The sequence below is a fragment of the Alternaria postmessia genome (assembly GCF_024291825.1).
Source record: "Alternaria postmessia strain BMP 2775 chromosome Unknown scaffold_39, whole genome shotgun sequence".
Taxonomy (NCBI): domain Eukaryota; kingdom Fungi; phylum Ascomycota; class Dothideomycetes; order Pleosporales; family Pleosporaceae; genus Alternaria; species Alternaria postmessia.
The window spans coordinates 122312-149598 of NW_026260112.1; the positions used below are offsets into that span (position 1 = coordinate 122312).

General features: G+C 49.9%; 13 protein-coding genes across 13 annotated transcripts; 8 read left to right on the top strand and 5 right to left on the bottom strand.

Annotated features, from left to right (window-relative positions):
• Window positions 1-770: 770 nt before the first annotated feature.
• Window positions 771-1313, top strand: J4E82_006574 (uncharacterized protein; the record flags this gene model as incomplete). The annotated part of the gene is made up of 3 exons (XM_051732830.1): window positions 771-796; window positions 886-1109; window positions 1165-1313. 3 exons carry the CDS (start codon window positions 771-773, stop codon window positions 1311-1313), a joined length of 399 nt encoding a protein of 132 aa, XP_051587409.1.
• Window positions 1314-1737: 424 nt separating this feature from the next.
• J4E82_006575 (uncharacterized protein) lies at window positions 1738-3836 on the bottom strand (the record flags this gene model as incomplete). The annotated part of the gene is made up of 5 exons (XM_051732831.1): window positions 1738-2504; window positions 2552-3200; window positions 3255-3491; window positions 3550-3720; window positions 3774-3836. 5 exons carry the CDS (start codon window positions 3834-3836, stop codon window positions 1738-1740), a joined length of 1887 nt encoding a protein of 628 aa, XP_051587410.1.
• A 372-nt stretch (window positions 3837-4208) lies between these two features.
• On the top strand, window positions 4209-5421 carry J4E82_006576 (uncharacterized protein; the record flags this gene model as incomplete). The annotated part of the gene is made up of 3 exons (XM_051732832.1): window positions 4209-4775; window positions 4840-5071; window positions 5126-5421. The coding sequence occupies 3 exons, from the start codon at window positions 4209-4211 to the stop codon at window positions 5419-5421; spliced, it is 1095 nt and encodes a 364-aa protein (XP_051587411.1).
• A 413-nt stretch (window positions 5422-5834) lies between these two features.
• Window positions 5835-7734, top strand: J4E82_006577 (uncharacterized protein; the record flags this gene model as incomplete). Its single annotated transcript, XM_051732833.1, has 4 exons — window positions 5835-5840; window positions 5998-6117; window positions 6211-7428; window positions 7504-7734. The coding sequence occupies 4 exons, from the start codon at window positions 5835-5837 to the stop codon at window positions 7732-7734; spliced, it is 1575 nt and encodes a 524-aa protein (XP_051587412.1).
• Window positions 7735-9268: 1534 nt separating this feature from the next.
• Window positions 9269-11433, top strand: J4E82_006578 (uncharacterized protein; the record flags this gene model as incomplete). The annotated part of the gene is made up of 2 exons (XM_051732834.1): window positions 9269-9431; window positions 9479-11433. 2 exons carry the CDS (start codon window positions 9269-9271, stop codon window positions 11431-11433), a joined length of 2118 nt encoding a protein of 705 aa, XP_051587413.1.
• A 668-nt stretch (window positions 11434-12101) lies between these two features.
• J4E82_006579 (uncharacterized protein) lies at window positions 12102-12726 on the bottom strand (the record flags this gene model as incomplete). The annotated part of the gene is made up of 2 exons (XM_051732835.1): window positions 12102-12601; window positions 12654-12726. 2 exons carry the CDS (start codon window positions 12724-12726, stop codon window positions 12102-12104), a joined length of 573 nt encoding a protein of 190 aa, XP_051587414.1.
• A 349-nt stretch (window positions 12727-13075) lies between these two features.
• Window positions 13076-14941, bottom strand: J4E82_006580 (uncharacterized protein; the record flags this gene model as incomplete). Its single annotated transcript, XM_051732836.1, has 4 exons — window positions 13076-14581; window positions 14636-14679; window positions 14727-14799; window positions 14855-14941. 4 exons carry the CDS (start codon window positions 14939-14941, stop codon window positions 13076-13078), a joined length of 1710 nt encoding a protein of 569 aa, XP_051587415.1.
• A 295-nt stretch (window positions 14942-15236) lies between these two features.
• J4E82_006581 (uncharacterized protein) lies at window positions 15237-16289 on the top strand (the record flags this gene model as incomplete). The annotated part of the gene is made up of 1 exon (XM_051732837.1): window positions 15237-16289. The coding sequence occupies one exon, from the start codon at window positions 15237-15239 to the stop codon at window positions 16287-16289; it is 1053 nt and encodes a 350-aa protein (XP_051587416.1).
• Window positions 16290-16669: 380 nt separating this feature from the next.
• On the top strand, window positions 16670-17730 carry J4E82_006582 (uncharacterized protein; the record flags this gene model as incomplete). Its single annotated transcript, XM_051732838.1, has 2 exons — window positions 16670-17612; window positions 17681-17730. The coding sequence occupies 2 exons, from the start codon at window positions 16670-16672 to the stop codon at window positions 17728-17730; spliced, it is 993 nt and encodes a 330-aa protein (XP_051587417.1).
• A 631-nt stretch (window positions 17731-18361) lies between these two features.
• J4E82_006583 (uncharacterized protein) lies at window positions 18362-18674 on the bottom strand (the record flags this gene model as incomplete). Its single annotated transcript, XM_051732839.1, has 3 exons — window positions 18362-18393; window positions 18452-18584; window positions 18639-18674. 3 exons carry the CDS (start codon window positions 18672-18674, stop codon window positions 18362-18364), a joined length of 201 nt encoding a protein of 66 aa, XP_051587418.1.
• A 2940-nt stretch (window positions 18675-21614) lies between these two features.
• Window positions 21615-23168, bottom strand: J4E82_006584 (uncharacterized protein; the record flags this gene model as incomplete). The annotated part of the gene is made up of 1 exon (XM_051732840.1): window positions 21615-23168. One exon carries the CDS (start codon window positions 23166-23168, stop codon window positions 21615-21617), a length of 1554 nt encoding a protein of 517 aa, XP_051587419.1.
• A 117-nt stretch (window positions 23169-23285) lies between these two features.
• On the top strand, window positions 23286-24437 carry J4E82_006585 (uncharacterized protein; the record flags this gene model as incomplete). The annotated part of the gene is made up of 1 exon (XM_051732841.1): window positions 23286-24437. The coding sequence occupies one exon, from the start codon at window positions 23286-23288 to the stop codon at window positions 24435-24437; it is 1152 nt and encodes a 383-aa protein (XP_051587420.1).
• A 427-nt stretch (window positions 24438-24864) lies between these two features.
• Window positions 24865-26604, top strand: J4E82_006586 (uncharacterized protein; the record flags this gene model as incomplete). The annotated part of the gene is made up of 4 exons (XM_051732842.1): window positions 24865-25044; window positions 25221-25378; window positions 25541-26489; window positions 26542-26604. 4 exons carry the CDS (start codon window positions 24865-24867, stop codon window positions 26602-26604), a joined length of 1350 nt encoding a protein of 449 aa, XP_051587421.1.
• Between the last annotated feature and the right edge of the window lie 683 nt (window positions 26605-27287).

Here is a 27287-nt window from a genome sequence, read left to right on the forward strand (position 1 = left end):
ACTCTGTTCAGTGCCGGAGATAGTTGGAGTATGATATGTCGAGTGGGAGATGTGGTGTGTGACGTTGCGCGAGAGAAATGGTGGGTTCGCGGGGAAGTTGTGGAGGCGCGCGCTGTCACGTTTTCTCGCGCGGGCAGAATATGGCTTACATCATCTACTTTTGTATCTCCCTTCTAGCTTGTTCGTTGGAAGCCCATTAGAATACAACTATTGCGATTGTTCCTGAAACGAAAACTGTGTCTCGGGTACCTCTCTCCCTTGACCAACGTGTCGACTGCAGTCCAGGACCGAAAAGTACCAAACCTACCATGGCAAGTCGCCCAAAACACGTCCTCATCACGGGCGGTAGCCGAGGCATCGGTCTCGCAATCGCGCAATTATTCTCCAAGAACGCATACCGCTGCACCCTAATCTCTCGCTCAGAAGAAAATCTAAAAAAGGTTCTAGCAAGCTTATCGCCTTTGTCGTCTTCCGGACTCCAAGCCTCACCTGACGATAGTGAGCCGTCCAAACTATCCGGAACATCGAGCTCGCCGTACCAACATGGACATATAGCTGGAGACATATCTAACGGCTCGAACTTTTGGTCGCTGAGTCCCTCTTGTCAATTTGCTGCTTGTCTTCCCCGACCAGACACGCGCAAGTATCCTACTCACCCCTCACACATCGACGTAGTAGTGAATTGTGCCGGTGTAACGCAGGCAAAGCTATTCTCTGCATTGGATGAAGGCCAAATTGATAGTATCATCAAAACTAATCTAACTTCTGTGATGCAGGGGACGAAATTCCTTTTACGGTACTGCAACCCACTCAATAGCCGTGTAAATGCGCATGCTGGCTCCCTTATTTACGTGTATATGTGCTGACCATATTGATTTTGCACAGAAACGGCTACCTGGGAGGCAGGACTAAGGAAGATGCTGATGTCCCAGTCATTATCAATGTCAGCTCGCTGCTGGGCCTGCAAGGTGGTTACGGGGCTGTTGCATACGCAGCATCGAAAGCGGGAGTATTGGGTTTCACTCGCGCTCTGGCTACTGAGTATGCTAGTCACAAAGTCCGCGTCAATGCCATTGTGCCTGGATACGTGGAAACGGATATGACAAAAGGTGCGTCGAATCATATGGTGATGCAAAATGATGATTTTTTTTTGACGATCAACAGACTTGAATGCCTCTGAGCTTCAACAACGTATACCGTTAAATCGTTTTGGCAAACCGGATGAAATTGCTCACGCAGCACTGTTTCTCGCTGAAAACAAATATGCACACAATTGTGTATTGAATCTAGATGGTGGCTTATCTGCCGTCTAAGTCATTTACTACTACAATGTTTGAGATCTTCCCAATGAGTTGCCATTCCGGCCTTGCAAGACGGCCTGGTGGCTTTCTCCAGACGTGATTCCTTCCACCAAATGCTCCTTAGACTAGGGTAAGCCAATGAATCCAGAAGACGTCCATGGCGACGACTTCAAATGGCTGGCTGATGTATGGTACAGAAAAGGAAATCTATATGCTGCAAGCGCATCGAATACCGAGCCGTTGTTCCAGGTGCAAGGATGTGGTGAGATGGGTGCAATGGACATAAGCAATCAGGCTCCAACGCTTATGATCCAACGTCGAGAAAAAAAGAGTGAAGTATATCGTATACTTTAGTGTCGCCAACAGAGCCAATGACGAGACGCAAGATGATGGTTCGCTGACTTGCAGCCAGCAATCAAGCTTGTCGCCAAGTTGTTCAGTCATCATCAATGACAATCGCTCCGTCATTCTTGTCGTCTTCGATAGTGATGTGGCCATCGTCTTTCTTTTGTGACTCCTCGATGACCTTACCCTTCTTCCGGACGAGCTCATCCTGGAGACCTGCTTCGCTGGCTGTGCGCTTCGCAGCACCATTCGTGTTTCCGTTGCTGATATCCGTGACGTCACCGTTCAGAACGGTGCCGTTGACAGTCGCATGGTCAATGGTCTCTGGTACAGGCATCTTGGGCTTTGTCGCAATCTTGACTTCATCCGGTAACCTGAGTGGGTTTGCGTTCTCGGTGAAATCTTGGTGTATCACAGAAAATACTAAATCAACCTTCCCATCTTCTTCCGAGTCATCGGAGATTGTGAGGAAGGTGTCGCCGTTAAGGCCGAGTTCCTCGAATGTCTTGTCGAGATGCATGTCCTCGTCGATATCGTAGAGTATATCCGAATCTCGCTTGACACTGAATTCTTCTCCATAGCCCAGCTGTTCCTTCAGAATGATATTGACCAGATCGCTCAGTTTCGCACGCGGTAAATCGACATGCAGTGTGGCATAGCATACGCCGCAAGTTGCACAGCGGGGATTTGGTGGTCGCAGTGACTCGCTTGAGATGACGCGCTCAGTGCTACGGGTAAGGAAGACCATCTTGGCTTTGTCGAGCTGTTCGCGCATGACTTTGAAAGCTTGTAGAACGCAGAGACTGGCAGTCATGGCGTTTGTAGTCGCAATCGCAGGAATAATGTTGCCAGCCATTTCTGTATCTTGTTAGCAGCCGTTCCGACAGTGTATGTGGTTCCCCTACGCTTGATGTCAAACTTGGACCGCATTTCTATGCCAAAGATGTGTGAGCGCAGGTTTGCACTTGCGACGACAAAGTCCAGCGTGTCCACGTCGTCCTTGTCGAAGCTGAGAATAGGCACCGAGTTCCCAATATCAGCGTTTGCGCGCGTCTCTTCCAGCCGAGTACTGAGTCGCTTGATGCTGTCCACGAAGACGGCGAAATTCTCCGCTACATTCCATGTGACTTGGTCTTGCTGTGCGATTCCTGTACCCACACCTAGCGATTCATGCATAAGCGTGTCGTAGTCCAATGCCTCGGGCGCTTTCCTAGTCTTCCACATGTCTTCCATGCTCCGTAACCGCTCGATATCCTCGTTGAAAACCTTGTCGAAAACCAGTCGCGGGAAGTCCTGGGAGCCCATGGAATCGCGAATTCGCTTCAGCGCTTGTGCTTCCTTTCGTAGATTCGCGACTTCGCTGGCATTGTCGGCATCTTCGCTATGGTCTAGCTCGGGCGCTTCGTCTTCTGAGGTGCCAAAGATCTCGGCGAAGAGATATGACTTGCCCCATACTATGCAGTGGATGGGTTGCGAGGGCGTGCTTCGGATGGTGCATACGGGGAACGACTTGGGGGCGTCTTTGGGTGTGCAATCGTAGCATTCGGTTTCGCCCTGTAGTGAAGTCAGCATAGGAGCTTGACAAAGTAGCTGAGTGGTGTTGCGCACCCGCTTGATAACCTGAACTTGGCCGTTGAAGCCAGTGGTGCCACTCTCAATCAGCGGGACATTGGCCGCGAGACACATCTTGTTGACATGTCGCCGCGCGTCCAAATTGTCCAGCGCATTGAAGACGAGGCCGAAGCTCTGGAACCAGGCGACACTGAACTGGCCATCCTTGATGTTGTCGTGGTACGCTACGATGCTGACGTTGGAGTTGAACTTGCCGGCCGACTCTTTCGCAACCTGTCAGGTAGTTAGCGCAAGGCGGGAGACGGCGTTGCGAGCAGGGCCATTGCCGTACCAATGCTTTGGACTTCTTGATATGCTCGTTGCGGAACAGGAATTGGCGGTTGAGGTTGCTGAGGTCGATGGTGTCGAGGTCTACAATGTGGATTTCGCCAAAGCCGGTGAGAACGAGGTTCTTGAGCAGTTCGCAGCCGATGCCGCCAGCTCCTACCATCAAGACGCGTGCCTGCATGTGATTAGCGACTGGCACATGGCATGTTTGCGCGTGGTGCGAGCTACCTCTCTGATGCGCTGATGGAGCGTGCCACCGAGGCTCTGCCGAGCAAACCTGTCGCGTGCCATTGCGGGTTCGGGGGTGGAGATGGGCGAAAACGAAGTCGTGTTGTGGGCGAGGCTACGACATGCGAAAGTTGGACAGCTGCCGTCTCGAGGTAAAGGCGACAGGTGAGAGACGTCAGTGCAGCTGGGTAGCGCCGCTCCACTGGGCCTGCGCCGCTTGCCTTCAGCCTCCGAAGCTTGGCACCTAAACGAGCGCCCTATGAGTGGATCGTCGACCTTAAACGCGCCGGGACACACGCTGGTCGCTGCCCACTGCCACCAAAAACTTGCTTTGCGTCTGGTGGAGCTTGCTAAAGACTGCATACGAGCGGCCGCAGAAGTGCCCTTCATCGCGACTACTGGAATTGGAGCTAGCGTACACGGCCGACCATCATCATGTCCGACGACGAAGTCGACCTGGAGCTGCTAGACCTCATGCGGAAGCATTGGGGCGGTGGTGCCAAAGACGAAGGTCCACCAGAAACAAAAGTCCTGGAAAATGCCCAGTTCATCTGCGATAATAGCATGGACGTTGCTCTCGATATGCGATCTACCAAAGTCGCCGCACAGCTTGTTTTTGACGAGATGGAGAAGCGGAACTACACAACCAAGACCTGGTCGGAGCATGAGCTACACCCCAAAGCAAAAGATGAGAGCACTGTAAACTTCATCTTCACCATGGACCTCCTAAACTTTAGCTTCTGGAGCGAGAAGAACGAGGAGGAGCGCTTCGCGGTAGTGTACAAGGGAAAGAGATGGACGGGATATTGGAGTCTGGTTGCAATATTACAACGAGCCTTGGAACAAGACATCCCAATCACTAGTCCAGCTTTCTGGGTTGACCAGGAACAATGTTCAGACGAAGTCCTGCGAACCATCTTCACTTCTGGTACCGACGAGGAGATCCCCATGTTCGAGCAGAGGGTGCGATGCCTTAGAGAAGCTGGACAAATTCTAGAGGAGGTGCGTTTGTTGTAGATCACGATCACACACACACAAGCAGTTTTACTTATGACTGACTTCGCAGGAATTCGATGGCAGTGTGATCACACTCATTGAAGACGCGAACAACTCTGCAGCCGGTCTCGTGAACCTACTCGCTGAAAAATTCAATTGCTTCAGGGATGAAGGTAGATTTGAGAATAAGAAGGTGCGCTTTTTGAAGCGAGCCCAGATCTTCGTTGCAGACCTATGGGCTGCGTTCGACGGTGAGAGCTATGGCGAGTTCGATGACATTGACAAGATTACCATCTTCGCAGGTATGGTTGAGCATCATCTATATTCGTAGTTCAGACTGACTGGCGCTTCTACAGATTACCGCATTCCTCAGATGCTACATTCATTAGGCATAATCTGGTACTGCCCGCCTCTCGAGAATAAGATACGCCGTCAGGGGATCATCGAATCTGGCCACTCTTGGGAGATGCAGATACGGGGTTGTAGCATCTGGGCTGCAGAGCTCCTCCGTAGAGAGATTCTGAAGCTTCAACCAAACGCCAAGGTCAACGCTATTCTCATCGACTTCTTCCTGTATGACCTTGCGAAAGAGAAGGAGAAAGAAGAGGCAGAGGTGATACCACATCATCGAACACGAAGCATATGGTATTGAGTGCCGAAAGAACGGTGGTGGAACCGACATAAAATTATACTTTCAGTCTCCACTATGGCTGCCTGGTGAGAGCGTAGATCAACAGTTGGTTATCTTGTGTAGACAACAAAGGTGGGGGTGGCCTGGAGCGATCCCTGCCTCGCGATCTACACCTTCGCCACTTCCGGGTTTACGTCGTCTCTAAGACCCAGCACACATCTTCTCAGTTGTCACAGAAAGGTACGCCACTGACCATCGGGTTGGCTGTAAAGTACTCCCTACGCGGCAGGCCGAGACTGAAACATGCATGGCAGGCATGGCACCGTTTCGCCTTGCCAATTGTCGTTAGATACCCACGTAAATGCTGGCCATTCACGCTTCGCAGCCGCCTTCCCCAGGACCGTCTATCCGGTATTTGTAGACTTGTCGCAACCATGCGGGTGACACTCGAAGCGCAAACAGCGCTCTCGGTCGTACGGTCAGAACATAGGGTTGACAACCTAACTCTATTCGTGGGTAGGGTGATTGGGCGAGTGTTTGCTAGGCATCTGGACGGTGAATACATTGCCTATTCGTAGCATCGTTCTTAATGTCTAGACGGACTTTTATATCCCTTGGATCACCGCTATTCCACCTAATACAAAATACACTTACAAGTCAGGTAACGTCAGTGACTTAGCTAGAAAGCAACTCAAAGCCACGCTCGAGCACCTTCACGTATGTTCACAAGCATTCAAATTGACAACGGGGAACCCCTTCAGTACATTCAGTCCCAGCGCAGGATCAGCAAGCAGCTGACATTCTGATTAGACATTCCCCTCCTGTACCATGGGCAATTCCTCCAGTTCTCCGGTGCAGAAGTGTCTCGAGAACGCGATTGGAAAAGAGAATGTTGCTTCCAAGAACACGCCATTTTTCCAACTCTCACACGTCAAGCCGTATAACCTCGATATACCGCTGACGCCAGCGGCTATTACGTACCCCAAGACTACCGACGAGATCGCCGCAGTCGTCAAATGTGCCGTGCATAACAGCCTCAAAGTTCAGCCGCGCAGTGGCGGACACTCCTACGCCAACTACGGTATAGGTGGTCAGGACAGCACCATTGTAGTCGACATGAAGTCTTTCCAGCAATTCTCCATGGATAAGTCAACCTGGCAGGCTACTATCGGTAGTGGAACGCTTTTAGGCGATGTCACGAAGCGACTACACGACAACGGCAAGCGTGCTATTGCCCATGGCACTTGTCCACAAGTAGGTATTGGAGGTCATGCAACGATTGGTGGCCTAGGACCAACATCTCGGATGTGGGGGTCCTCACTCGATCATGTAGAAGAGGTAGAGGTGGTTCTGGCCAACTCGACAGTAGTGCGTGCTTCGAGAGAACAGAATCCAGATATCTTCTTCGCGATGAAGGGAGCCGCAGCCGGGTTTGGGATAGTCACCGAGTTCAAGGTCCGCACTCAGGCTGAGCCTGGTGAAGCTGTGCTTTACTCGTACAATTTCCACGATGGCTCTTCTGCAACAAAGGCTGAGGCGTTCAAGAAGTGGCAAAAGCTCGTCTCCGAACCCGAGCTCTCTAGGAAGTTTGCGAGTCAATACATCTTGACGGAACAATTTGGCGCTATCATCACGGGCACTTTCTTCGGTAGCCAGACTGAATTCGACAGCCTAAACATTACCTCCCTTCTTCCTTCGAGTTCAGGATCTGACTCAATAGAACTTAAAGATTGGCTTGGTGTGGTAGGTCACTGGAGCGAAGATGTGGCTTTGGAAATTGTGGGGGGCATCCAGTCCAACTTCTACGCCAAATCTCTCGCATACACAGAGAAAGACATGATACCCGACATCGCAGTCGACAAGCTCTTCACGCATATTGAAGGAGCAGACAAAGGTGGCGCGCTGTGGTTCATCATTTGGGACCTTGAGGGCGGCGCTATCAATGACGTGGCATCTGATGCTACAGCGTACGGACACCGCGACGCGCTCTTCTATCATCAATCGTATGCTATAAATATGTTTGGAAAGGTAAGGGCTCCACATATCTCTAATTAACAAGCATTCTTATTAACATTACGCAAGGTAAATAACAAAACTCGTAAGTTTCTTACCGATGTGAACGATATCATCATCGATGCGTTACCAAACCACGACCAAGGAGCGTATGCAGGTTATGTAGATCCTGAATTAGGTGACAACAGCGCGCGCCTGTATTGGGGTGGCAATGTCGATAGATTGGAGCGCATCAAGGCGGAAATCGATCCGTTGGACGTGTTTTCTAATCCGCAGAGCGTACGGCCGGCGAAGAAATCATCAAAAAGGCTGGTGTTGTAGAGTGGACAACTGAAGGTCAAAGTAACTATTTTGGCTGGCTAGAAGACTCCTAGTCTTGATCCGCCATGTTCTCTCGGTGTTTTCTTCTTGTACCGTATGTGTCCTTCCCTCTTGGCGATAGAATGTAACGCTGGGCCTTGGTATCAGAGGGGTTGGTGTTACCTACATATGGAGCCAGACCATAAGTACGAACGTCGGGAACACTCTTCCGGTTCGTGTCATTCTTAAATGTGATGACATTGACAATACAAAAGCCCTCTTCGACTTCACTACTATATATTAGAGCTCAAAGCCATGTAGTCATGTTGTTGTGGAATTGATGTATATGACGTGTGATATGACACGCAGCACGTTTGAGTAACCAATTGTGTTATGCGTGATGGATGGCACAATGTGGCCATAGGCACATTCTCCGAGCAGCCGTTCATTGTATGCCAATTCGTCGACGCACTTGCCAGTAGCTCACTCGCGCAAGCATACGCCACCACTTCCAATTACACAACATGACTTAGAATCGCTTTTCAATCATCTTCGATCAAGTATCTTCGACGCCCTGATCGCGGAACTGGCGGCTAGTCAACGGCCAATAATAGTTGTTTCACATGGCTACCATCCGAGCCCAAATCATACAATGCATAAGAAGCCCAAGTTCAGATAGTCCTGGTAACGAAAGAGGCGTCAGGTAAGTTGACGTTGGTAACTACTATACTATTTTCGTGACTGCCTGTGTTCTTGGTTCTTTTTTTGTGTTGAGCTTGATTGTGAGCCGTAATGTACATCGTCATTTTGAGTATTGTTGATGGAATTCCGAACCGTGCATGGGGAACGTTTGTCTTGAAGGGGTAGCAAGGATTGTCTGTGCGGTCGATGCACTAAGGATTCACACTACTGGTGGACCATACATGTCTCTCATACCTCTTCCGTCATCGACATCATCGAAACCAAGCGCTCGACCCACCCATCTTAAGTGTGGCGTAGAAAAAAACTGCTCTGTCCCAGCATTTGGGTATAGAATACTCCCTCACAATTGACGCTGCGCTGGTACGTAACGTGCGATTTGTACCCCGTCGACCAACCAGAACGCCGCGTTTCTGGTAGAGCAGACTACTAACATGGGCCAGTCTTCCCAAGGTGCAGGTCGCGCAACTCTTTCGGGATGCCTCCTAAGCCCAAGCAATGGACGTCATGTAGATTGCAGAAGTGGCCTGGACCACTGAGACGTGTTCGTTGCCGCCTCCCAGCGAAGCTCTCCGGCAGGAGCAACCCATTTACATGGCATGTAAAAAGATCCTTACACAACCAGAACCACAAAAGCATTTGGAGTCGAGATGATATTCAAGAGAACAGCACGTATTCTAATTTTAAAGCTCGTAATCCACACCTGTTTCAACGGAAAGATCAGATTTTCCCGGAGCTTGAGGCCAATCGGTTGCAATTGCATACATCCCCACCAATTGTCTATCATGATCTAGTTGATGTAGCGGCGAAGGTGGGGCGTGTCGAGGAACGTATAGGATACAATTTCAAGAACAAAATGCTGTGCATCGAAGCACTGAAGCTCACATCATCGGCTATACCACTATACTTCGGTGGTAAGACTTATCACGTCGACAGGAACAACCGAATGGCACTGCTAGGTGATCGCATTCTCACGTTAGCTTTGTGCGATACTTGGTTCCAAACGGGAAACCCTGCAGGTATGTTCGACGTGCAGCTCACATATCTGAGCTGAGACAACAAGCAGCAAACTACAGTAAGATGCAAAGCAAATTAGAAAGTCGAAAGGTTCTTCGCGAAAAAGGGAAAGCACTTGGTATACGCGAAAATTTGGTATGGTATAATCAGTGGACCCCAAAGCCCAATGCCAATTTCGATGCCGACGATGCGTATGGCGAGGCGGTTGCCGAGGCGGTTGAAGCTATCCTTGGTGCCGTGTGGGTGGATTCTGGGAAAAGCATTGAAACTGTCAAGGAAGTCATCAAAAAAGCCGCGCTTGATACACACAAGCAATTGAAAGTAGACGTTCCGTCTCAGGACAGGTATAAAAAGAAAGAGCTTTCGAAACTCCGGAATTTGGAAAATGAGGTACTCATGAGACGCAAGAAGGAATCGAAACGATCCAGGATAGAATACGAGACAGAGCAGAAACAACTCAGGATAGACAGAGAAAAGAGTCAGAGCCTGAACGAAGAAGCACAGCCAGAGAGCCGCAACCCAGCACTAAGATCAAAACTCACACACTTCCTAAAGAGAAGCCTTGGCGCAATGGTAGCGCGTTGGTCTTCGGTTGAAAGCATAAACACCAAAGGATCAAAACCGAATCCGTGCGCAATCGCAGCCGCTAGCAGGCTATCAAAGGAGCGCAACATGTTAAACGATAAATCCGGTCATGACTACCTCACAGCAGACTCTGGACGACAGCTTTCATCAGTATCTCGCATAGAGGACGAAGAAAAGGTAGATACTCCGTGTGAGTCAGGCGACCAGGATCCACAGATATCGTCGCCAGCGAAAGAGGCGGGCCGCAGAGCTAAAGGTCAATCGCAACAGATCGATGCTATGAGTACAGGTTTGAGCCAGGACAAATTGCCCATGGAAGAGTTGGCGGGTTTGAACACTGAAGACCAAAGACGTAAAGAGACTCTCTGGCTGCGTGCACTTGGGATGCAAGGGATGTTAAAGATGCGGGGTATAGACATAGATGTTTGGAATTTGTACCAAAACATGGAAGTAAGCGTGCGAAAGAACAGCAAAGCGAGAGACAGGGTACGGTTACCCGTGGAAGAGTTGCGGGTTTCACACCCTGAACACCGAAGAGTTAACATGAAATGCCGGCTGCGTGCAGTTGCGATACAACACATGTTGAAGACGCGGGGTATAGATATAGATGTTGAGAGTTTATACCAAGACGTCAAGTTCATCTCGATAAAGGACTTGAAATCTTTGACGGTAGAGGAAGCAAGATCTATACAGGAAAACTCGGTTCCTGTATGGAAAATCATCGGACAGGAGAAATTTTCTACCAAGATCAAGTCGGCTTCCCCTGCTCTTGAATCGGGAAGGAACGGCACAGTCACACCTCCAGTCCCAGTGTCAGGTCAGAGACTCTCGAGTTCCCCGGAGCAGCCCAGTCCCAAGAAAAGAGCTCGGTCAGCTAGAAAAATCCGTGAGAAGACTCTTCAGAAGCTCTCAAGACATCTAGAAAACACAGGCTTTGAGAGCGCTTCAGCTGTCAATAGTCGAGACGAAAACAAAGAGATGAAATTGCGCACTAAGGATGTCGAACAATTAGAACGAGATATCCTCAGCTCCCACAGAGACATATGGCAAGCGAACGGGACTGCTGATTCATCATGGAAGCCTACCAAACGCTCCTACGACCGTGTCGCCAATATACACCTTTCACGGGATTATCAAATTCTCGCAGAGCAGTTGGCTAGGCGCACTCCAACAACCCGTGAAGCCACGAATGAAGAGGACGCTGGACCAAGGAACTCGTTACAGGAGGACCTTCTAGAGGCGGACATAAATTACAGACCATTCGTTCAATTAGAATCCGATAAGTCAGCAACGGAGGTGCCTGCTACGCCCGCTACGCCTGCTACACCACGACCGGGGCCTAGAAGAAAACTTACACTATATACCCCCAGTATTCGAAGGCACATGATTCTATCTGCTCTTAGTCAAAGAGCATATTAATTATTTCCATCGATGCGGATGCATTGTTACATGTGTAAAGTTTGGATGTACGATCAGCTGAGGGAGAAATACATGCACAGTCGTACATTTGCGTTTGAAAACGTGCCTGTAACACATATATCCTAACATCGAGTCTCGAGATACTGAACCTGCATGAACACTTCTTCAGTACATCTACTGTTACCTCACCAAGTACGACCGTTGGCAAAGGCAGCATCTTCAAGGCTAGGGCAGCTGTGTCACCCTTTGCCGAAAGACATACAGGGGCTGTCTTTACGGTCGAGTTGATATCACGTCTGTGTATAGGCAGCAACGTCGAATATGCTAGTATGGTTGCTTTAGCGGTACGGTGGGATAAAAGGTTTCAGCACAATCACTCTGTTGCCTTCTCGGAGCTTCGAACGCAGGAAATTAGATGGAGTGGGAGTCGCGTCAACATGGCGTCCAACAAGGTGCATGAAACTTTGGATATACATGATCGAGAGCATGTGCAGGTTACCAAGAGCATCTACCGAAAGTGTGGGTGGCTGGGACAAGAAGGCTAAGGCGTTGATACCGGTTGAGAGTTGCAGACAGGGTAACCCTGGGAAGGTGTGGTGCAGATATTGTATCTAATGGAAACAAAGTTGGTGGTCAGGATCAAAGATCGATCCCATACATACTCTATTCTAGCTTTTCACAACGGAGGCAGTTGCACTGGCTAGGGTGGCGATTGCGGTAATGATATATCGCCACGCATTCGTTCTCACCCATGTCTCAGCAATAGTTTTCATATCCACTTTCTCAGCCCACTTCTTTGCCGCCTCACTCGCCGTATGTGTATCAGTTCCCTGCCCAGATCTCTTCAACACAACTCCCTCTTCATTCAATATCTCCTGCACTTTCCACTTCCCTGCACCGTTCACTCCAGGCTCCATGTACAGCGCCGTATACGGGATGATACTAGCATTCGCCAGTGCAGCGACAACATACAGTACTGTCGCCGAACAAGAAGAGCTTTTGGAAATATAGGCGAGGAAAGCAGTACTCGAAGTGCCTGTCAAGATGAGGGGGGCGACAAAGATGGGTGCGAATTGGTAGGCTTGAAGCCATTGTTTGGCTAGGAGTTTTGGCGGGGCATGCGTGATGAGGGGCGGCATGACGACATGGCTGTATGCGAAAGTGAAGCCTGAACGTATATGTTCAGCCTGTCTTTAGATATTCTGGCAAAGTTGCATTACCTGTGTATACGGCTGGCGCAATGATTGCGACTGCCTGAAGGATGGGTACGAGAGTGCGGGAAGGCTCACTCATCGCGGCTGATAACAGTAGGCACGAATTTGAGCTGCCGTGGAAATATAAGTGTGTCTACGTAAGAACGCAGGGAGTTGTTGCAGTAAGATCTCACAAGATATAAATACAAATGCATGAAACATGATGTTTCAAGCTAGCGCTGTAGTTTAAGCGCACCAGTATGACCTTTAGCTACATATTCAGGAAAAACTACAAAACTGTTGTCTACTTCACTTCACTTGAACTCGCAAGTCTGGAGCTTTGACACGGCCTGCATTCAATTTTTCATATAAAGTAGAGCATGCCTGCTTGATGCACCGGCGCTCCAATCCGCCGTCAATCTACACTTAGACTCTGTTGTACAGGTAGACTACAACTGCTCCAGCAGCCCCAAAACTTCCTGTCTCAAATCATCTAGACGAACATCCTTTTTGAACCTTAATCTTCGGCACTGTACCTCAACTTCCCTCCTGTCTTTCCAACTCCTACCCAGTACAATGACGACCGGGTATCCGATCAAATCGGCATCCTTCAGTTTCCATCCTACGCTCTTTCCTGACCGATCATCCAACACAAGATCTACATCTCCGTTTCGAACTTCACCGTAAAGCGCATCGTACACCTCTGTCGCATCCCTATCCTCGGTTTGTGGAGATGTGAGAATGATGGCTTCGTAGGGCGCTATCGCCCTTGGCCAATTCAGACCTTTGGCATCTGAGAGGAGCGAAGCCACGGCTCCAATGATACGCGAAACGCCGATGCCGTGACAGCTCATTTGAATTGGTGATGAAAGGTTTTGGTCTGGCAACGCAACTACTGCGTTAAGAGGCTTGCTGTATCGGGTGCCGAGGTGGAAAGTATGGCCTACCTCGATAGCCTTTTGGACGTCGAGCTTTCCGTTGGAACAACGAGGACATGGATCGCCAGTCTCGATGGTTGTAAGGTTCAGGGCGGAAGATTGAGGATTAGAAAGGGATTTATCGTGTTTGTCGAAGGTGAGGGAGGGATCGAAGAGGTCAATGATGTCTGTGGTCTTTTGGAGCAAAGAAGTGAGTGATGAGGATTCTATGCCAGTATCTAGCTCAATGTTCTCTGGAAGTGCTTTTTTGACAGCATGTAGATTGACACATTCATGCCCTTGATTCGCTTTTGTTGTCGCGGTCGAGGACGGACGCGGGATCCATACATTGATCTTTGTCTTCTTGTCGACGCTAATACCAGTGAACGCATGCCAGCTCTCGTCATTTGACGTGGGGTTTTGGCTTCTCTTCTCCGCAAGCTCTTCGTTCGCAATGTAATCGCATGAGTTGCAAGACCACACATTGTCTTCACCTTTGGGTGAAACGAAGTGATATTCATGGCTCAGCCTGCCTCCCATGTTGCCAGAATCGGCATCAGCAACAAGGTAAGGCAGTCTGAGCTCGTTGAACAGATTGTTGTAGGCATTCCGTACTTCCTCATAGGTCCTTAGCGCAGATTCTGTTGAGTAGTCAAAAGTGTAGAGATCTTTCATCATGAACTCCTTAGCCCTTAATAAGCCCTGTCTTGGTCTTCGTTCGTCGCGGTACTTCCGTCCAGTTTGGTACAATCTCAATGGCAAATCTTTATAAGAATGCACCATACTGGCTACAAGTGCTGTGATCTCCTCTTCATGAGTCGGCGATAGCAAGAAGCCGGATTCTCTCCTATCCTTGATGCGCAAGAGTTCTGAGTTGGCGGAGTAGCGACCAGTTTGCCGCCATAATGCCTCTGTGGTTATTGACGAAAGCGCGAGCTTTGAAGCGCCGATAGAGCTCATATGCTTGTCGATCAGAGCTTCGAGCTTGTTTTGTACGCGTAGACCTAGGGGCAGAAGGTGGAAAACTCCAGAATGTGCCTGCACGTGATGAGTTAGGGTGGTGGTTGAAATGGAGAGATTCTAGATATTTACCTGGCGCAAAAAGCCACCCCGAACAAGGAGAGAGTGAGAATCATCTGAAGATTGTCAGCCAAGACGGATTAGTACTGTGTAATGTCTATACCTTGCTCGCTGTCTTGTGGTGATATACCACCGGTTGGTGCCCAGAATTTGGATAATCGATTTCTTGAGTCGGTCTCATTGATCGTTAGACCTTGAATCCAAAGTAGACTCTCAGGTAAGCTGACTTACCGCTATATATCTAACATGTCGAAAGCTCTGAAATGGTGTTCTTTGTATTCGCGGTTGCCATGCAGCCCTACAGATGGAAGTCGCCATGCGCGCACGACTATATGGATGTCTCGCCAGAGTCACGACGGAGAACTGAAACAGCCCAGTCAAGTTTAGACAGAAACGAAACAGTTGAAACGTGATATGCGTTGTGGATGATTCCCGCGCGCGGGAGATCTGCCCTCTCAGAATCGTGCACAGACCATGCCGAATCTCAAAGCGCATGGAAATATTTGGAGATGCGAAGCCGTCTCTCAATTGCTTCGCGACCACATCTCACGTAAGCATTCCTGCTCCTCTATAGAGACTGGTTTTCCTGGAAGAGTACTAACTGTCATACAGAATGCCTCCAAGGATACGTATTAGGCCGCGTGCCCTCCGCGCCTGCGCTTCACACCCTACCCACCCCATCTCTCTACCCGCAATCGCGACCTACGCCTCGGTAGCAGCTGCCTCAGCGACGACCCCCGCACCTCCCATTCAGCAGACACACAAAGCCGCGCCCCCAGTGCTACGATACCCGCCCACCCAACCGCCCTCTCACAAGCCGCCGGAGGTCCGCAAAACGCAACTGCACCGGCAGTATCAATCGCTCCTCAAGTCCTCGCCTTTGATTTTGATATTCCAGCACAACAACGTCAAAGCGGTAGAATGGATGAGCATAAGAAGGGAATTGGCTATTGCACTACGCAAGCTGGATGCGGAGAGGGCGAAGAATGGACAAGAGACGCTTGCAGATGAAGTTAAGATGCAGGTCATCCAGACAAACATCTTTGCAAGCGCATTGAGAGTTGTCGAGTTCTTCAACCCGGAGCAGTTCATGTTGGACCATGCACAACACCCCACAGACCCGCGCACACCCACGAGCGCGCAGATACCGCAGACGAGTAATGACGCAGAGGACGAGCGCTTTACACACGGTCTCTCCAGACGGGCGCACGAAATCGCAAACAACAGGAAGCTAAAGTTGGAACTAGAGCCTCTACTCTCGGGTCCTCTCGCTGTTGTCGCCTTCCCCGATGTCGCTCCCCAGTACCTCAAGGCCGTCCTATCCATCCTGTCACCTTCGAAGCCCGACTTCCCTGCGCCAAGCCGGAAGGCGAGTCCAGACTACTACGAACCAGCGGTACAGGCTGGTCTTCAGAAGTTGATGCTCTTGGGTGCAAGAGTAGAAGGCAAGGTCTTCGATGTGGACGGCACGAAATGGGTTGGCAGCATTCCTGGAGGTCGCGACGGACTCCGAGCACAGCTTGTGCAGATGCTGCAAGGTATCGGTGGAAGCCTCACTAGTGCTTTGGAGGGTGCGAGCAAGAGTCTGTACTTCACCGTCGAAGGGCGAAGGATGGATATGGAGGAGAAGGAGAAAGGACCTGCTGGTGACGACAATCAGTCATAGAGGCATATTGAGCTGTGTACATTATGATCTGTAAGAATCAAGAGCTCCATCTTAGACTCCCATGGAATCCTTAAGAGCATGTGACTGCGTATTCCATAAATGGTAGTAGCACACTGTGGATCAGTGACGAAGCAGAAGCTTAATTACTTACCGGAACAATGATCTAGATTCCGATTATTCTGACACCACGACCAATCCTTATTACGGTTGCAGCTTGACAGAACAGCCAACATACTCGAATACTCCTTGGTCGTCTAGAATATAGTCATGTGACGTTAGGCCCGCTGCAGCTGCCTGGATGTTGACTCACTGAGTTTCTATAAGAAGCAGCCACACGCGAGAAACTGCTTTGCTGTACAGAAATACTTGTGTTTGCAACAATGCATCTACCCAACGAAGTCCACGACCTCATCATTTCAGATCTTGAACCGCGAGAACGCTTCAACTACCGCCTTATCGGCCACTCATTCGCACAAGCCGCAATACCACACGTCTTCAGGCGCATCAATGTCTCGCCCGTGGTATCCAGTCTCCGCGACCTGGCACACATTGCAAGCCAGAAGCATCTAAACCGCCATGTGACACACTTGGGATGGGACAGCGATCGATTGCGCCTCGGAAAGAAGAAAGGTCAAATCGATCTTGGAGACAAACAGTGGGAAGCCGTGAGAGAGATATTGCCCCGAGATGCGAACGAGAGCGAACATCATGGAGATATTGGCATGCGTATCCTAACACTCATTCTCCGCCACTTTCCCAATCTCAAAACATTGGATATTGATATCTGGGAGAGCTCTGACACTACCGAAAGATGTCTTGATCCTTCAGACTCTTCGTCTATGATCCGGGGCGAATACGAGATGTATACACTCCTTACAGCAGCGCATGCCGTGGGATGTCAGATTACCGAGTTCAAGCTCTCCAGCGTAGGTAGACCACATCCGCTTTTCCGTTCGGAGATCTGGCCTTCCCTCGTTCCCGTGTGCAAAGACCTGACATCTTTAAAACTTCCCTTGAACTTCGCTCTCAGCGTCGAGGAGAAGGAAACATGGTTGAGGGAGTACAAGGAAATAGAAGATCAGATACCAGAGGATGAGCGCACGACAATGTTCACAGGGTACACAACAGTCCATTCATTCCACAGCACAGCGGCGCAGATAGCTTCATTCCGGGCATTCCTTAGTACACTGAGTAAACTGCAGACGCTCGAACTGACGCTCAAAGCGGAGCAGTGGGATGAACACGTCGACATGGATGCTCATCTCAGCCTGCAAGGTCCTTCTCTCGAGGACGTGCTTCCTTCAAACGCTTTTCCGCATCTGCGTACGCTGGTGTTGGATCACCCTAACACGTCAACTGCATGTCTCAAATCTGTGTTGACTAAACACAAGGAGACACTGGAGGTGGCCAAGTTTACCAATGTCGCGTTCGCATTTTGTGAAACGCAATTAATGTATGGGGGATATGAACCTAAGAACCAAGGGTGTACGGCGTTGAAGGAGTGGGTAGAACTTGAGTTTGAGTTGGACGAGTTTGACTTGACTTGCCTAAATTGTGGATCTAATCTGTGGCCATGCTGTGTAGCAGTAGGCGGTATGAGATATTGTTGCTGACGGAATAGCGAGATGAATGGGATGTAGGCTTGGTTTTGAGGGGACTCTTGGTTGGGGAGACGCATATTTAGAGATATAGAATAAGTAATAAGTCTAAAAGAGCTGAATTTACTGCGAAGTATTTGAAATGTACGGAGTGTGCTAGCCATCTGTGCGAACCTAGACTCTTTTCACGACAGGGAAGTCATAATCGACATCCTCCTATTTCGCTACTTCCACTGCACAATTACCGCATTTTTCGTGAGAGCAACAACTACATACATACCCCCACGATCCCATCGGTCCATCTCCACAATTACACTACGATGATCAGCTGGATTTGGACCAGACATCTATGAACATTAACTTACGCAATACCACACCACCGTCCCACCACGTTCTCGAACACCATGGTAGCAACTTTGTGTAGACCAGTTGGCTTTCTCGTTTTTTTGTTCTGATTGGCTCCAGTCCGATGTATCATTTGGGTGGGATACACAGATCCGATCCGTCTGCTGTAATGCAGTCCAGTCAGCCCGCATCTCAGATAAGTCGCATCTCTAAACTAACCACGCATGATAAAAGGCAGCAGCGAAGAACGCGACACCCTGGTGGCATTCTCGAAGCAGAATATTGGTAGAGACGTCGAAGATGGAAGGTCCGCGTGGTGTCTCAAGTCCCTACCTGCTGACTCTAAATGCACCTAAACACTGATTGGACAAGCAGATCAACCAATCAGCCTGAGCACGCCACCTACCTCGGTGCATGCACAACGCCCTGCTATGCTTTTCATGGACCTATGGGGCTCCGCAGTGTTCAGCCTTGTCGCTCGTCCCGTGCTTTGCGAAGACAGAGAAGTGCCCCGCGGAATTGATTGCGATTTCAATAGGTGCTATGTGTTGGGCACGATCCGAGCACCCCAAACGCATCGCCAGAACGACAACGCATGGAGCACGTAACTTACCAGCCGGACAGTCCATGGAAGAAGTTCACCCATCGGCAAGAAGCAAAACATCGTCCTGAAGATGATCTCAGGCTATGTACCCTGGACCAGACGAGCGCCCAGGTGATCGAGAGATTTTTGTCGCCTGAACGAGATAAGATCCATCTAGATGAGCTTATTCCTCGTAGACGGCAAGTCCTAAGGGATTTCTTAAATGGAGTTCATCCGGAGGGCATACTCGGAATGGGTTCTTGCCTGCAGGACGTGAAGGATCGTAGTAACGACGATAACATCATTGCGCTTGTGGACGATCGGCAGAACCACGAAAGATGCGACAAGATTATCGGAAAGCCTTGTAATGATTGTCGTATCTTCTCCAGATCTGTTGGTATTCCCGAACTCTGTGAACGGATGCAAGAGAAGGTGAACCAATCCCAACAATAGTGACATCTGACACAAGGCTCAATCAACGACAGAGAAGCACATACAAGGCCGAAAAGCGAATAATGTACGATAGCCAGCTTGACAGGGAGATTCCAATGGAAGCACGTGTATTGACCTTCACAGATTCATACCGAATATTACACCTGCGGCAGCTGTAGGTTTAGCTGCGACAGTGGCGGAGCGATCAGCAGTCCCCCTCCGGGACTTTCTACACAAATACCTTAAAAGAGAGGCTATCTTTAGTGCGACAATAGTAAGCTTATCTAGACCAATTCCTTTAGTTGCTGACTGTGTTAGTCGTGGGGTTTCTTCTTCGATATACATATACCATATCATGCCATGCGCCGCGGTCCACTTGCGGGCACTGGAGATCCAAGATTGATAAGGGGCAAACGCCTCCGAAAAACTGAACCTCTTCCACTTAGATATCAGTCCACTGACCGGGAAGATCTTTATTATCACGAAGCGCAAACTTCCTCACTCTCTTGGGGTGCCGATGAATGGTTTTGGACGGAGCTGTGTCTGGTAGACACATACTTTGGCTCTGAAGAGAAGCATAAGACTTACTTCACTGGGTGCCAGGAAGGTGATGGATTCGACCCTCCCGTTGGGGGTAGATTCCGAATGACTACACCGCGATTCGATCCAAGAGAATACTTTCTTCTCAAGCTTCGATTTCGGACCGAACAAGCAGTCACGGAGTACAGTGCACTCATAGAAACCTTCAACAGCAGAATGGATGAATATGTGAGATACTCGTACATCAATTCAGACGCCCGTTACTAAATAACCTCTAAAGGCACGAACGATCAGACGCGTCTTCGAAGACGATAACAAGAGGACGAACACAAGGACAATAAGCGATGTCATCGAAACAGCACAGCTTTTCATTGACGGCATCAGCGGTATAACCGACGCTTGGGATACATTCAGTCGTACTGAGCTTGTGATCTTCACTACATATCTACCTGAGAGATCTACCTGGCCAACATACATCAACATCATCATTCGAAATGTTGCAGAACTTGATCGATTACGCAAATTACTCCTCATCAGGCGAGACCACTTCAAGTTCAAACTCGATAGCGTGAGTTCAGAGGTGCCTCAATGCACACCCTTTAGTGCCTGCACACTGACCCAATAACTAATACCATTTAGCTCCACACTGTCTCCAGCCTCAGTCAAACCTATACAGGGAATCTCCAAGCAGAGACGGCAGTGAACCAGGGCAACGACCTAAAGATACTTACCAAGATGACAGTCGTAAGTCATGTCAGATCAGCCCCCTGTACTTGTATAGATACAGCGACCTCAATAACTACATCAATAGCTAATCACAATGAGCACAGTACGTCGCCTTTCCACTACTCTTTACAACAGCACTTTTCAGCATGGACTTCGTTAGACCGAAGTACCCATGGGCTGTGTTCTTCGGAGTGTTAGCGCTGATATCGTTGGTGAATTATATGATTGCTTCGCCGCGGAGCTCAAAGAGAGTGTGGACGAAGTGTAAGGCGTGGCAGGATGCAACGGTATGGAAGTTGAAGCATAATTGAATACAACATATTGCCATGCACCTGGGACTGATGTACTAGGGCATACCGTAATCTGAATACACGCTGTTCGAGGTCTCAAGAACTCAGGACGAAGATGCTCGCTTCTGCAATCATATCTTGGATGCAAAATCCATCCTAAAAATATACGCTGTGTTTCACATTGTACGATATAGATGTGGAACATGGCGGATATCTCTAAGGTATCACGCAGAAAACATGAGCTTCTTGGTGGGATCACCAATACTATCAGTGTTAACAAGAAATTGTGGCAACATACCCATGTTCCGTTGTCGAATATCGAACTTGCTCTAGATCACCACACAGAGGACGAAGCAGGTTTGACTTTACGATTCGATTCGTTTTATATAGGTATCCACATATGCTGCGTGGTATCCTGAGGGTATCATGAGGGATCTGCCTGCCCAAATATGCACACTTTGAAATGGTTGACAGTGAGTAAAAAAAGGCTCAGAAACCAAGAGAACGCGCGCGCGCACAAAACCACAAACCAAAACATTCCTGGCGCCCCAATCTGTGTCCTCATGTATGTGTAAGAGGTAGGAGAATGTCATGGTCGTCATACCTCCAATCGCTCAACTCGATCGCTTCTGCCACTCGCATTATGCCAATAAGAATAGTTTGTTGTGTGGAGGTCGGTGGGAAGCCTTTCAGTCGAGCAAATGCCGCCGTCGCTTTCGTGATGGATTTTCCGTAAACGCCGAATTGTGGAGAGAGATCCGAAACCCCGATGCTGCTAAGTTGATATGTGCGAAAGAAAAATCCGACGTCGCTATCGTCGTGCGCCGCCTACTTCGACTGAGTGTGATGTTCGTTCAAATTGGAGCTTTCGTCTCTTGTTCGCCATGTTTCCCCCTGGTGTGTCTTCGCCTCCGGTTGAGTCTGCGTACTCATCTCCGAAGCCCTCACCGTAGCCTTGGAATGCGGCGTCGGTGTAGCCGCGCTTTGAGCTAGAGCGCTCCGGTCTCACTGCACCTCTGTTCATGTGGCTGGTTGGTGTCGGTGCTGACGATGTGAAGGAAGTTGCTCGCTGTGGTGGTATGTCTTGTGGTTTTGGCTTTGCTGTATCGTCTGTACCGAGATAGGCCTTGTATTTGGCAGCTTCTGCGCTGGGAAGAGTGCCCGGTGCAGTGCCTGCGAATGCGTCGTCGAGCAGTCTGCTGAAGTCTGAGCTCAATGCTGTACCGTCTGGTGTCAATGCCTTCTTCTCAGGCTCTCTATTCTGCACGTGTTGCGACTGCCAAATTTCTTCGGGCATCAGCAGCAGGTTCCGGAAGACACCGTCCATCTTGGTGGCCTTTGGCTTGCCGGCAATCTGCATCTTCTTGATCTGACCCTCGTAGGACTTGCGAAGCTTGTTAATCTTCTCGCCTGTTACCGGGTCATTGCGCGCTACTGAACTGGCGAGCGGCGTGAGCCTATATAGTGTAATGAAATTTTCCGAGGGGTGCGGCCGCGCTGTCTCCAACTTGTCGTTGTTGAGTTTGAACAATTGGCTGCCGCTGATGCCTTGGGCAGCTCGTAGTCGGCCGTCTTCGGTGTATGGTGATTCCCCTTGCCGGTTGTGGTTGGACAGCCTGTGATCAGCCAACCGTGTAGTGTCATCGTCTAGGCTCTCTTCCATCGTCGCATCACCATCGCTATCGATGTTGGCACTGGACATGAAGCCTGCAGTGCTCGCCGGGGTGGGAAAGGGATGTTGGTTCGATGCCGATGTTGCCGACTGTGAGAGGGAGTGAGACATTGGCAGCGAGGACTGCGGGGAGCGGTCCGACGACGCCGTCGAGTTAGTCGGGGCGAAACCTCCATGAGATTGCGAATTCATCGAGGAGTAGGGCGGTGAGGTGGGCGTGCGAGGGTGGATGGGCGTCTTTGTCGGCTGGCCGCTCGCCTTGGCAGCGACGTCAAAGGGCGGGCTGGCGGGTGAGAATCTTCCTATCGAGTCCAAACGTTGCCGTTTTGCGCTGTGATCCGACATAGAGAGCGTCTTCGGGGGTGGAGAGGGAGTGGAAAGCTCGTAGGCGGGTGCTGGGGGGCGTGCAGGAGTGGTGAGAGTAGGGCTCGTAATGAAGCGCTTGGCGTCCTCCGCGCGGGTCGACCGCGGCAGAAAGATGGGCGCTCTACTCGATAGTGCGCATTCGAAGAGGGCAGGCGTCGGCGCTGGCGATGATTCGGGTGCGGCAGATGTGCGGGGACGTGGTGGTGGCGGGATGCGCAGGTGGGTTGGAGGCGGCTGGAGGTGCGAAGATGTGAAGGAGATGATGGGGTTGACCGGCGGTTTGGGCTCAGCGCTGTCTCGACTGCTCACGTGACACCCCGGGGCCATCTAAAACCGCGTTTCTTGTTAGGCTGTGTCAACCATTCATCGCCGCTGCCAAACACAACAATAACAACAAAGCCGCCGTCCGCGCTTCAATGCGTGCACCGCTCGTCTTTGACCACCATGGATGGCAATAGGCCGCGCCCCGGTGGCTCTGCTTCGGCCGTCCCAGCAAATGCAGCGCAGCCTGCGCGTTCCGAGGCATCGAATCCACCCGCGCCGAGCAATGCGCCCAAGGTCCAGCAGCCGAAACCCCAAGCACTGCCATCGCGATCTGGTCCCAGCTCCATCCTAGTCTCGCCGCAACAGAAAGGCAACCCCATCCTGAACAGTGTGCGCTCAGTCGCATGGGAGTATTCAGACATTCCTGCCGATTACGTCGTTGGTGCCACAACATGTGCTCTCTTCCTGTCGCTCAAGTACCACCGTCTGCACCCCGAATACATCTACAACCGTATCCGAGACCTGAAGGGCCAGTACAGTCTCCGCATCCTTCTTACTATGGTCGACATTGAAAATCATGAAGATCCACTGAGGGAGTTGTCTAAGACGTCATTAGTCAACAACGTCACCGTCATGCTTTGCTGGAGCGCACAGGAAGCTGGCCGCTATCTAGAGCTCTTCAAGACATTTGAAAATGCAGCGCCAACCAGCATTCGCGCTCAGCAAGCAGGGACCTATTCGGAGAAGATGGTTGAGTTCATCACTGTACCACGCAGTATAAACAAGACGGATGCAGTTGGCTTAGTATCCAACTTTGGCAGCATCCGCACTGCAATCAACGCCGGGCCGGAGGAAATTGGTCTGATAGCAGGGTGGGGTGACAAGAAGGTTCAGCGATGGTGCAACGCCGTCAGGGAACCCTTCAGAGTCAAGAAGGCAGCAAAGCGAACTGTCGGACAGGATAGCAACCGAGCAAACATGTCACGCGACATCTCCATGGCAGAAGACGAAATTCAGACGCCTTCAGCAGCGGATGCTGGTGACACAGCACACCGTAGAGTGGATGATGCTGGACCTCTTGCCATGGAAATGGCAAGAACCGCGCCTTTTGCAGCTTCAGGGTCAGATGCAGACCGACGACCGGACCATCGTCCCGCTGAGGATATCGATAAAGACGATGAAGAGGCAATGCGCGAGGCAGAGCTAGGTCGTGTCTCGGACGGTAATGAGGCTAACTCATCCGCTCCAAAGCCAGTGAAAAGGAAGCAATTAGAAGAGGAGAATGTGAGCGAAGGCGTCATGGCCGCGCTCAGCAAGTTGAGGAAGCAGTGAACATAAGTTTGGATATAGAACCAAAATATAGTATGTGACTCGCTGCCCAAACACGACACTTGTGTATTCCTTCGAACGGCTGACGTTTAAATCTTGAACTTCGTCTTTTTGAACGCGCTGTGATTACCACGTTATGGTTTGCTACTTCAATCGCGAGTCTTTTCCATGCGTAATCGTTGTTATGTGCTCTCGCCTCATTGGTGACCCTAGTCCGGTTCCCTCACTGGAGCCTGCTTTGTTTGCCCACATGCACTGCACTTGGCAGCAAACACCAGCCTTGCTCTTCCAACTCCGCCACCGATACTTCAATATAGGCACATCGATACACCTTGTCTCTGTCATTGCAAACATGTCAAAGGTTAGCGCTGTGAAATTATATCAGAGGCCTAGCAGCCGCTAAACAGTACAGAATCCAACTACCCATAAGATGGGTCTCTTTAATAGACTACCCGCCGAACTGCAAATCGAAATCTTTGACTATCTCCCAGCTACTGACGTCAAGGCCGCGAGAGCTGTCAGCAGAACCTTTCGGGACAACGCCACGCCTGCGCTGTTTCGCAGCATTGTTGCTTGTGCAAGATACCAAGCGTTGGGCGCCTTTCAGAATGTAAGTGATCTTCGTATACGAGAATCCATGTAACACGATTCATATCCTGAAGGTGTCTGTAGACTGTCATGTCGCTGCCAAGTCAGCGCAACGCACAGTAGAGATCTTCAGGGGACCTTTCGGTATCAGGCACATGGAACTTGCGAATATAAGCTAAACTCGTAATCCTAATGCAGGTCTCATTACATTCGGTGTACTCAGGCTATGTTAGAGAGGTCATCTTCGATGGAACACTCTACGATGAGGTGCTCGCGAAAGATCATCGCTGTTACCAACGATCCGAGCAGAAGACAGACGAGTTCAACTCGTCATCCTTCTACGCAATGCGAACCAGGTATGTAACGCGATGATATACGAAGGAGCTCATTTTTCTTTTCTCACTAAGTTCTACTCCCTAAGCTCAAGCCTTTCTCTATCAAAACTACAATAGATATATCTACGAATACCTTTAGGGTCGGGCTCCCCGTTCTAGCAAGCAGCACTAACAGATCGCCAGATGGAAACGATACCATGATTTATACGAGGAGCAAGAAACTATGAATGTCGATGGCGTTCTTCTGCAATCAATTGCACGCGGCCTTGGAAACATGCAGAACATCTCATCGATCGTGTACTCGCCGCACCAACACGCTATACCCGTGGAACGCAAGACACTGCGTGACTTGCTCACAAGAGGAGCTCTTCCTGGCAGACTCGGCAAGAACCGCACTACTAGTTGGGATCATCCTTTCCGCCAACTCATCGGCGCTGTCTTCATGTCAGAGTATGCTGGAATTCGACAGCTCACGATAGAAGCACCTCGCGAAGGACATTCATGCACAGAGCTCTCCTTAGAAATGTTCAGGTTTCCAGAATCAAACGATCTGCTCGCTGTGAAACACCTCTTTCGACGTTTAGTCAGACTGAACTTCAATTTGTCTATCCTTAACACCCAAACTAGGGATTTACACCCACCCACCAACATCGATCCACCCACCCGGCAGCTCGAAAATCTGGCCAAAGTTCTTGGAGCCGCTCAGGATCTGCGACATCTTTCCTTCGGAATCTTGGACTGGAAACATCTTCATGAGCCCATGTGGGACGGCGGATCGATTCCAGAAGAACGCTCCATCGTTGACTTTATTGGTCTTGGAGCGACATGGCCAAAGCTACGCTCGTTGAGGCTTGAAGGAATTTACGCCAGGGAACAAGACTTGTGTCAAGTGATCACCCGACACAAGGAGACCTTGAGATCTGTCATCTTTGCCAAGTCCACTCTTTGTACGGGTTTGTGGATTGAAGTGGTGAATGAGGTCGTTTTCAACGCATCTATGATTACTACGTTTGTGTTAGACAACGTCAACGAGGATGCTGGCGCGTGGTCTGCACAAGCGGATGCTAGAACAAAGCGTATGTTAGGCTATGAAGGCCACCTTGTTGTGGAGAAAGATGGAGATCGTGAATTTGTACAGGAAAGATCAGCTCTTTGTTTCATTCATATTTACTGACGCTTCACAGGTCGATACCAACCCAGACAAGCTCTCAGTAAAGAATGACCGGCATTTAGTGCGGTGGGAGTGAGATACTGCTGTAATGAAGATTGCCTCAGGTTAGTGGGATGATTCAATGAGCGACAAGGGCGTTGCAGTGATACCCACAGGGAGTGGTTGAGGTGCCACAGGCTGTTTACGATAAAGTTGATTGATGAACACATGTAGCCAAAAATTATCTAGTAATAAGTATCCTTTCTTTTGTGTGGCCTTTGTAGTACCGAAGAGATATACAAGAGCTTAGCATATAACGCGAGTTGAAGTCACAGACGCTAGATACTCACAGGCATCCACACAAGCGAAGACGTTGAAATCAGACTGTCGCCGTTTGTAACCATCATCCTCTCAGCCGCTCGTCGCGTCTGAGAAAACCAGCATAACCAAGGATTAAACCAACTCGACAAGTTTAGGAACAAATAGGATTATGGAGTTGCATCTAATTGCCTTGGTACTAGGGAGCAAACGTTGGCTTCTCCTCACAGTAAGTAACACTATCTCTTTCGTCCATCCCTCTTCGTCAACACCGTCAATGCACCCAACCATCTTCTGCCTTACATTTACTCTTCTCCGCTTATCTGCTCCTCGGAACCCATGACCCTACCTCCAGCCCAAACGTAATCTGTCTTACCCATCTTCGCCTGACTATTTACTACACGTCGCTCCTGCCACGCCCTTCGCCCATAGCTTTTCACCGCAGAGTAATTACGACTTTCA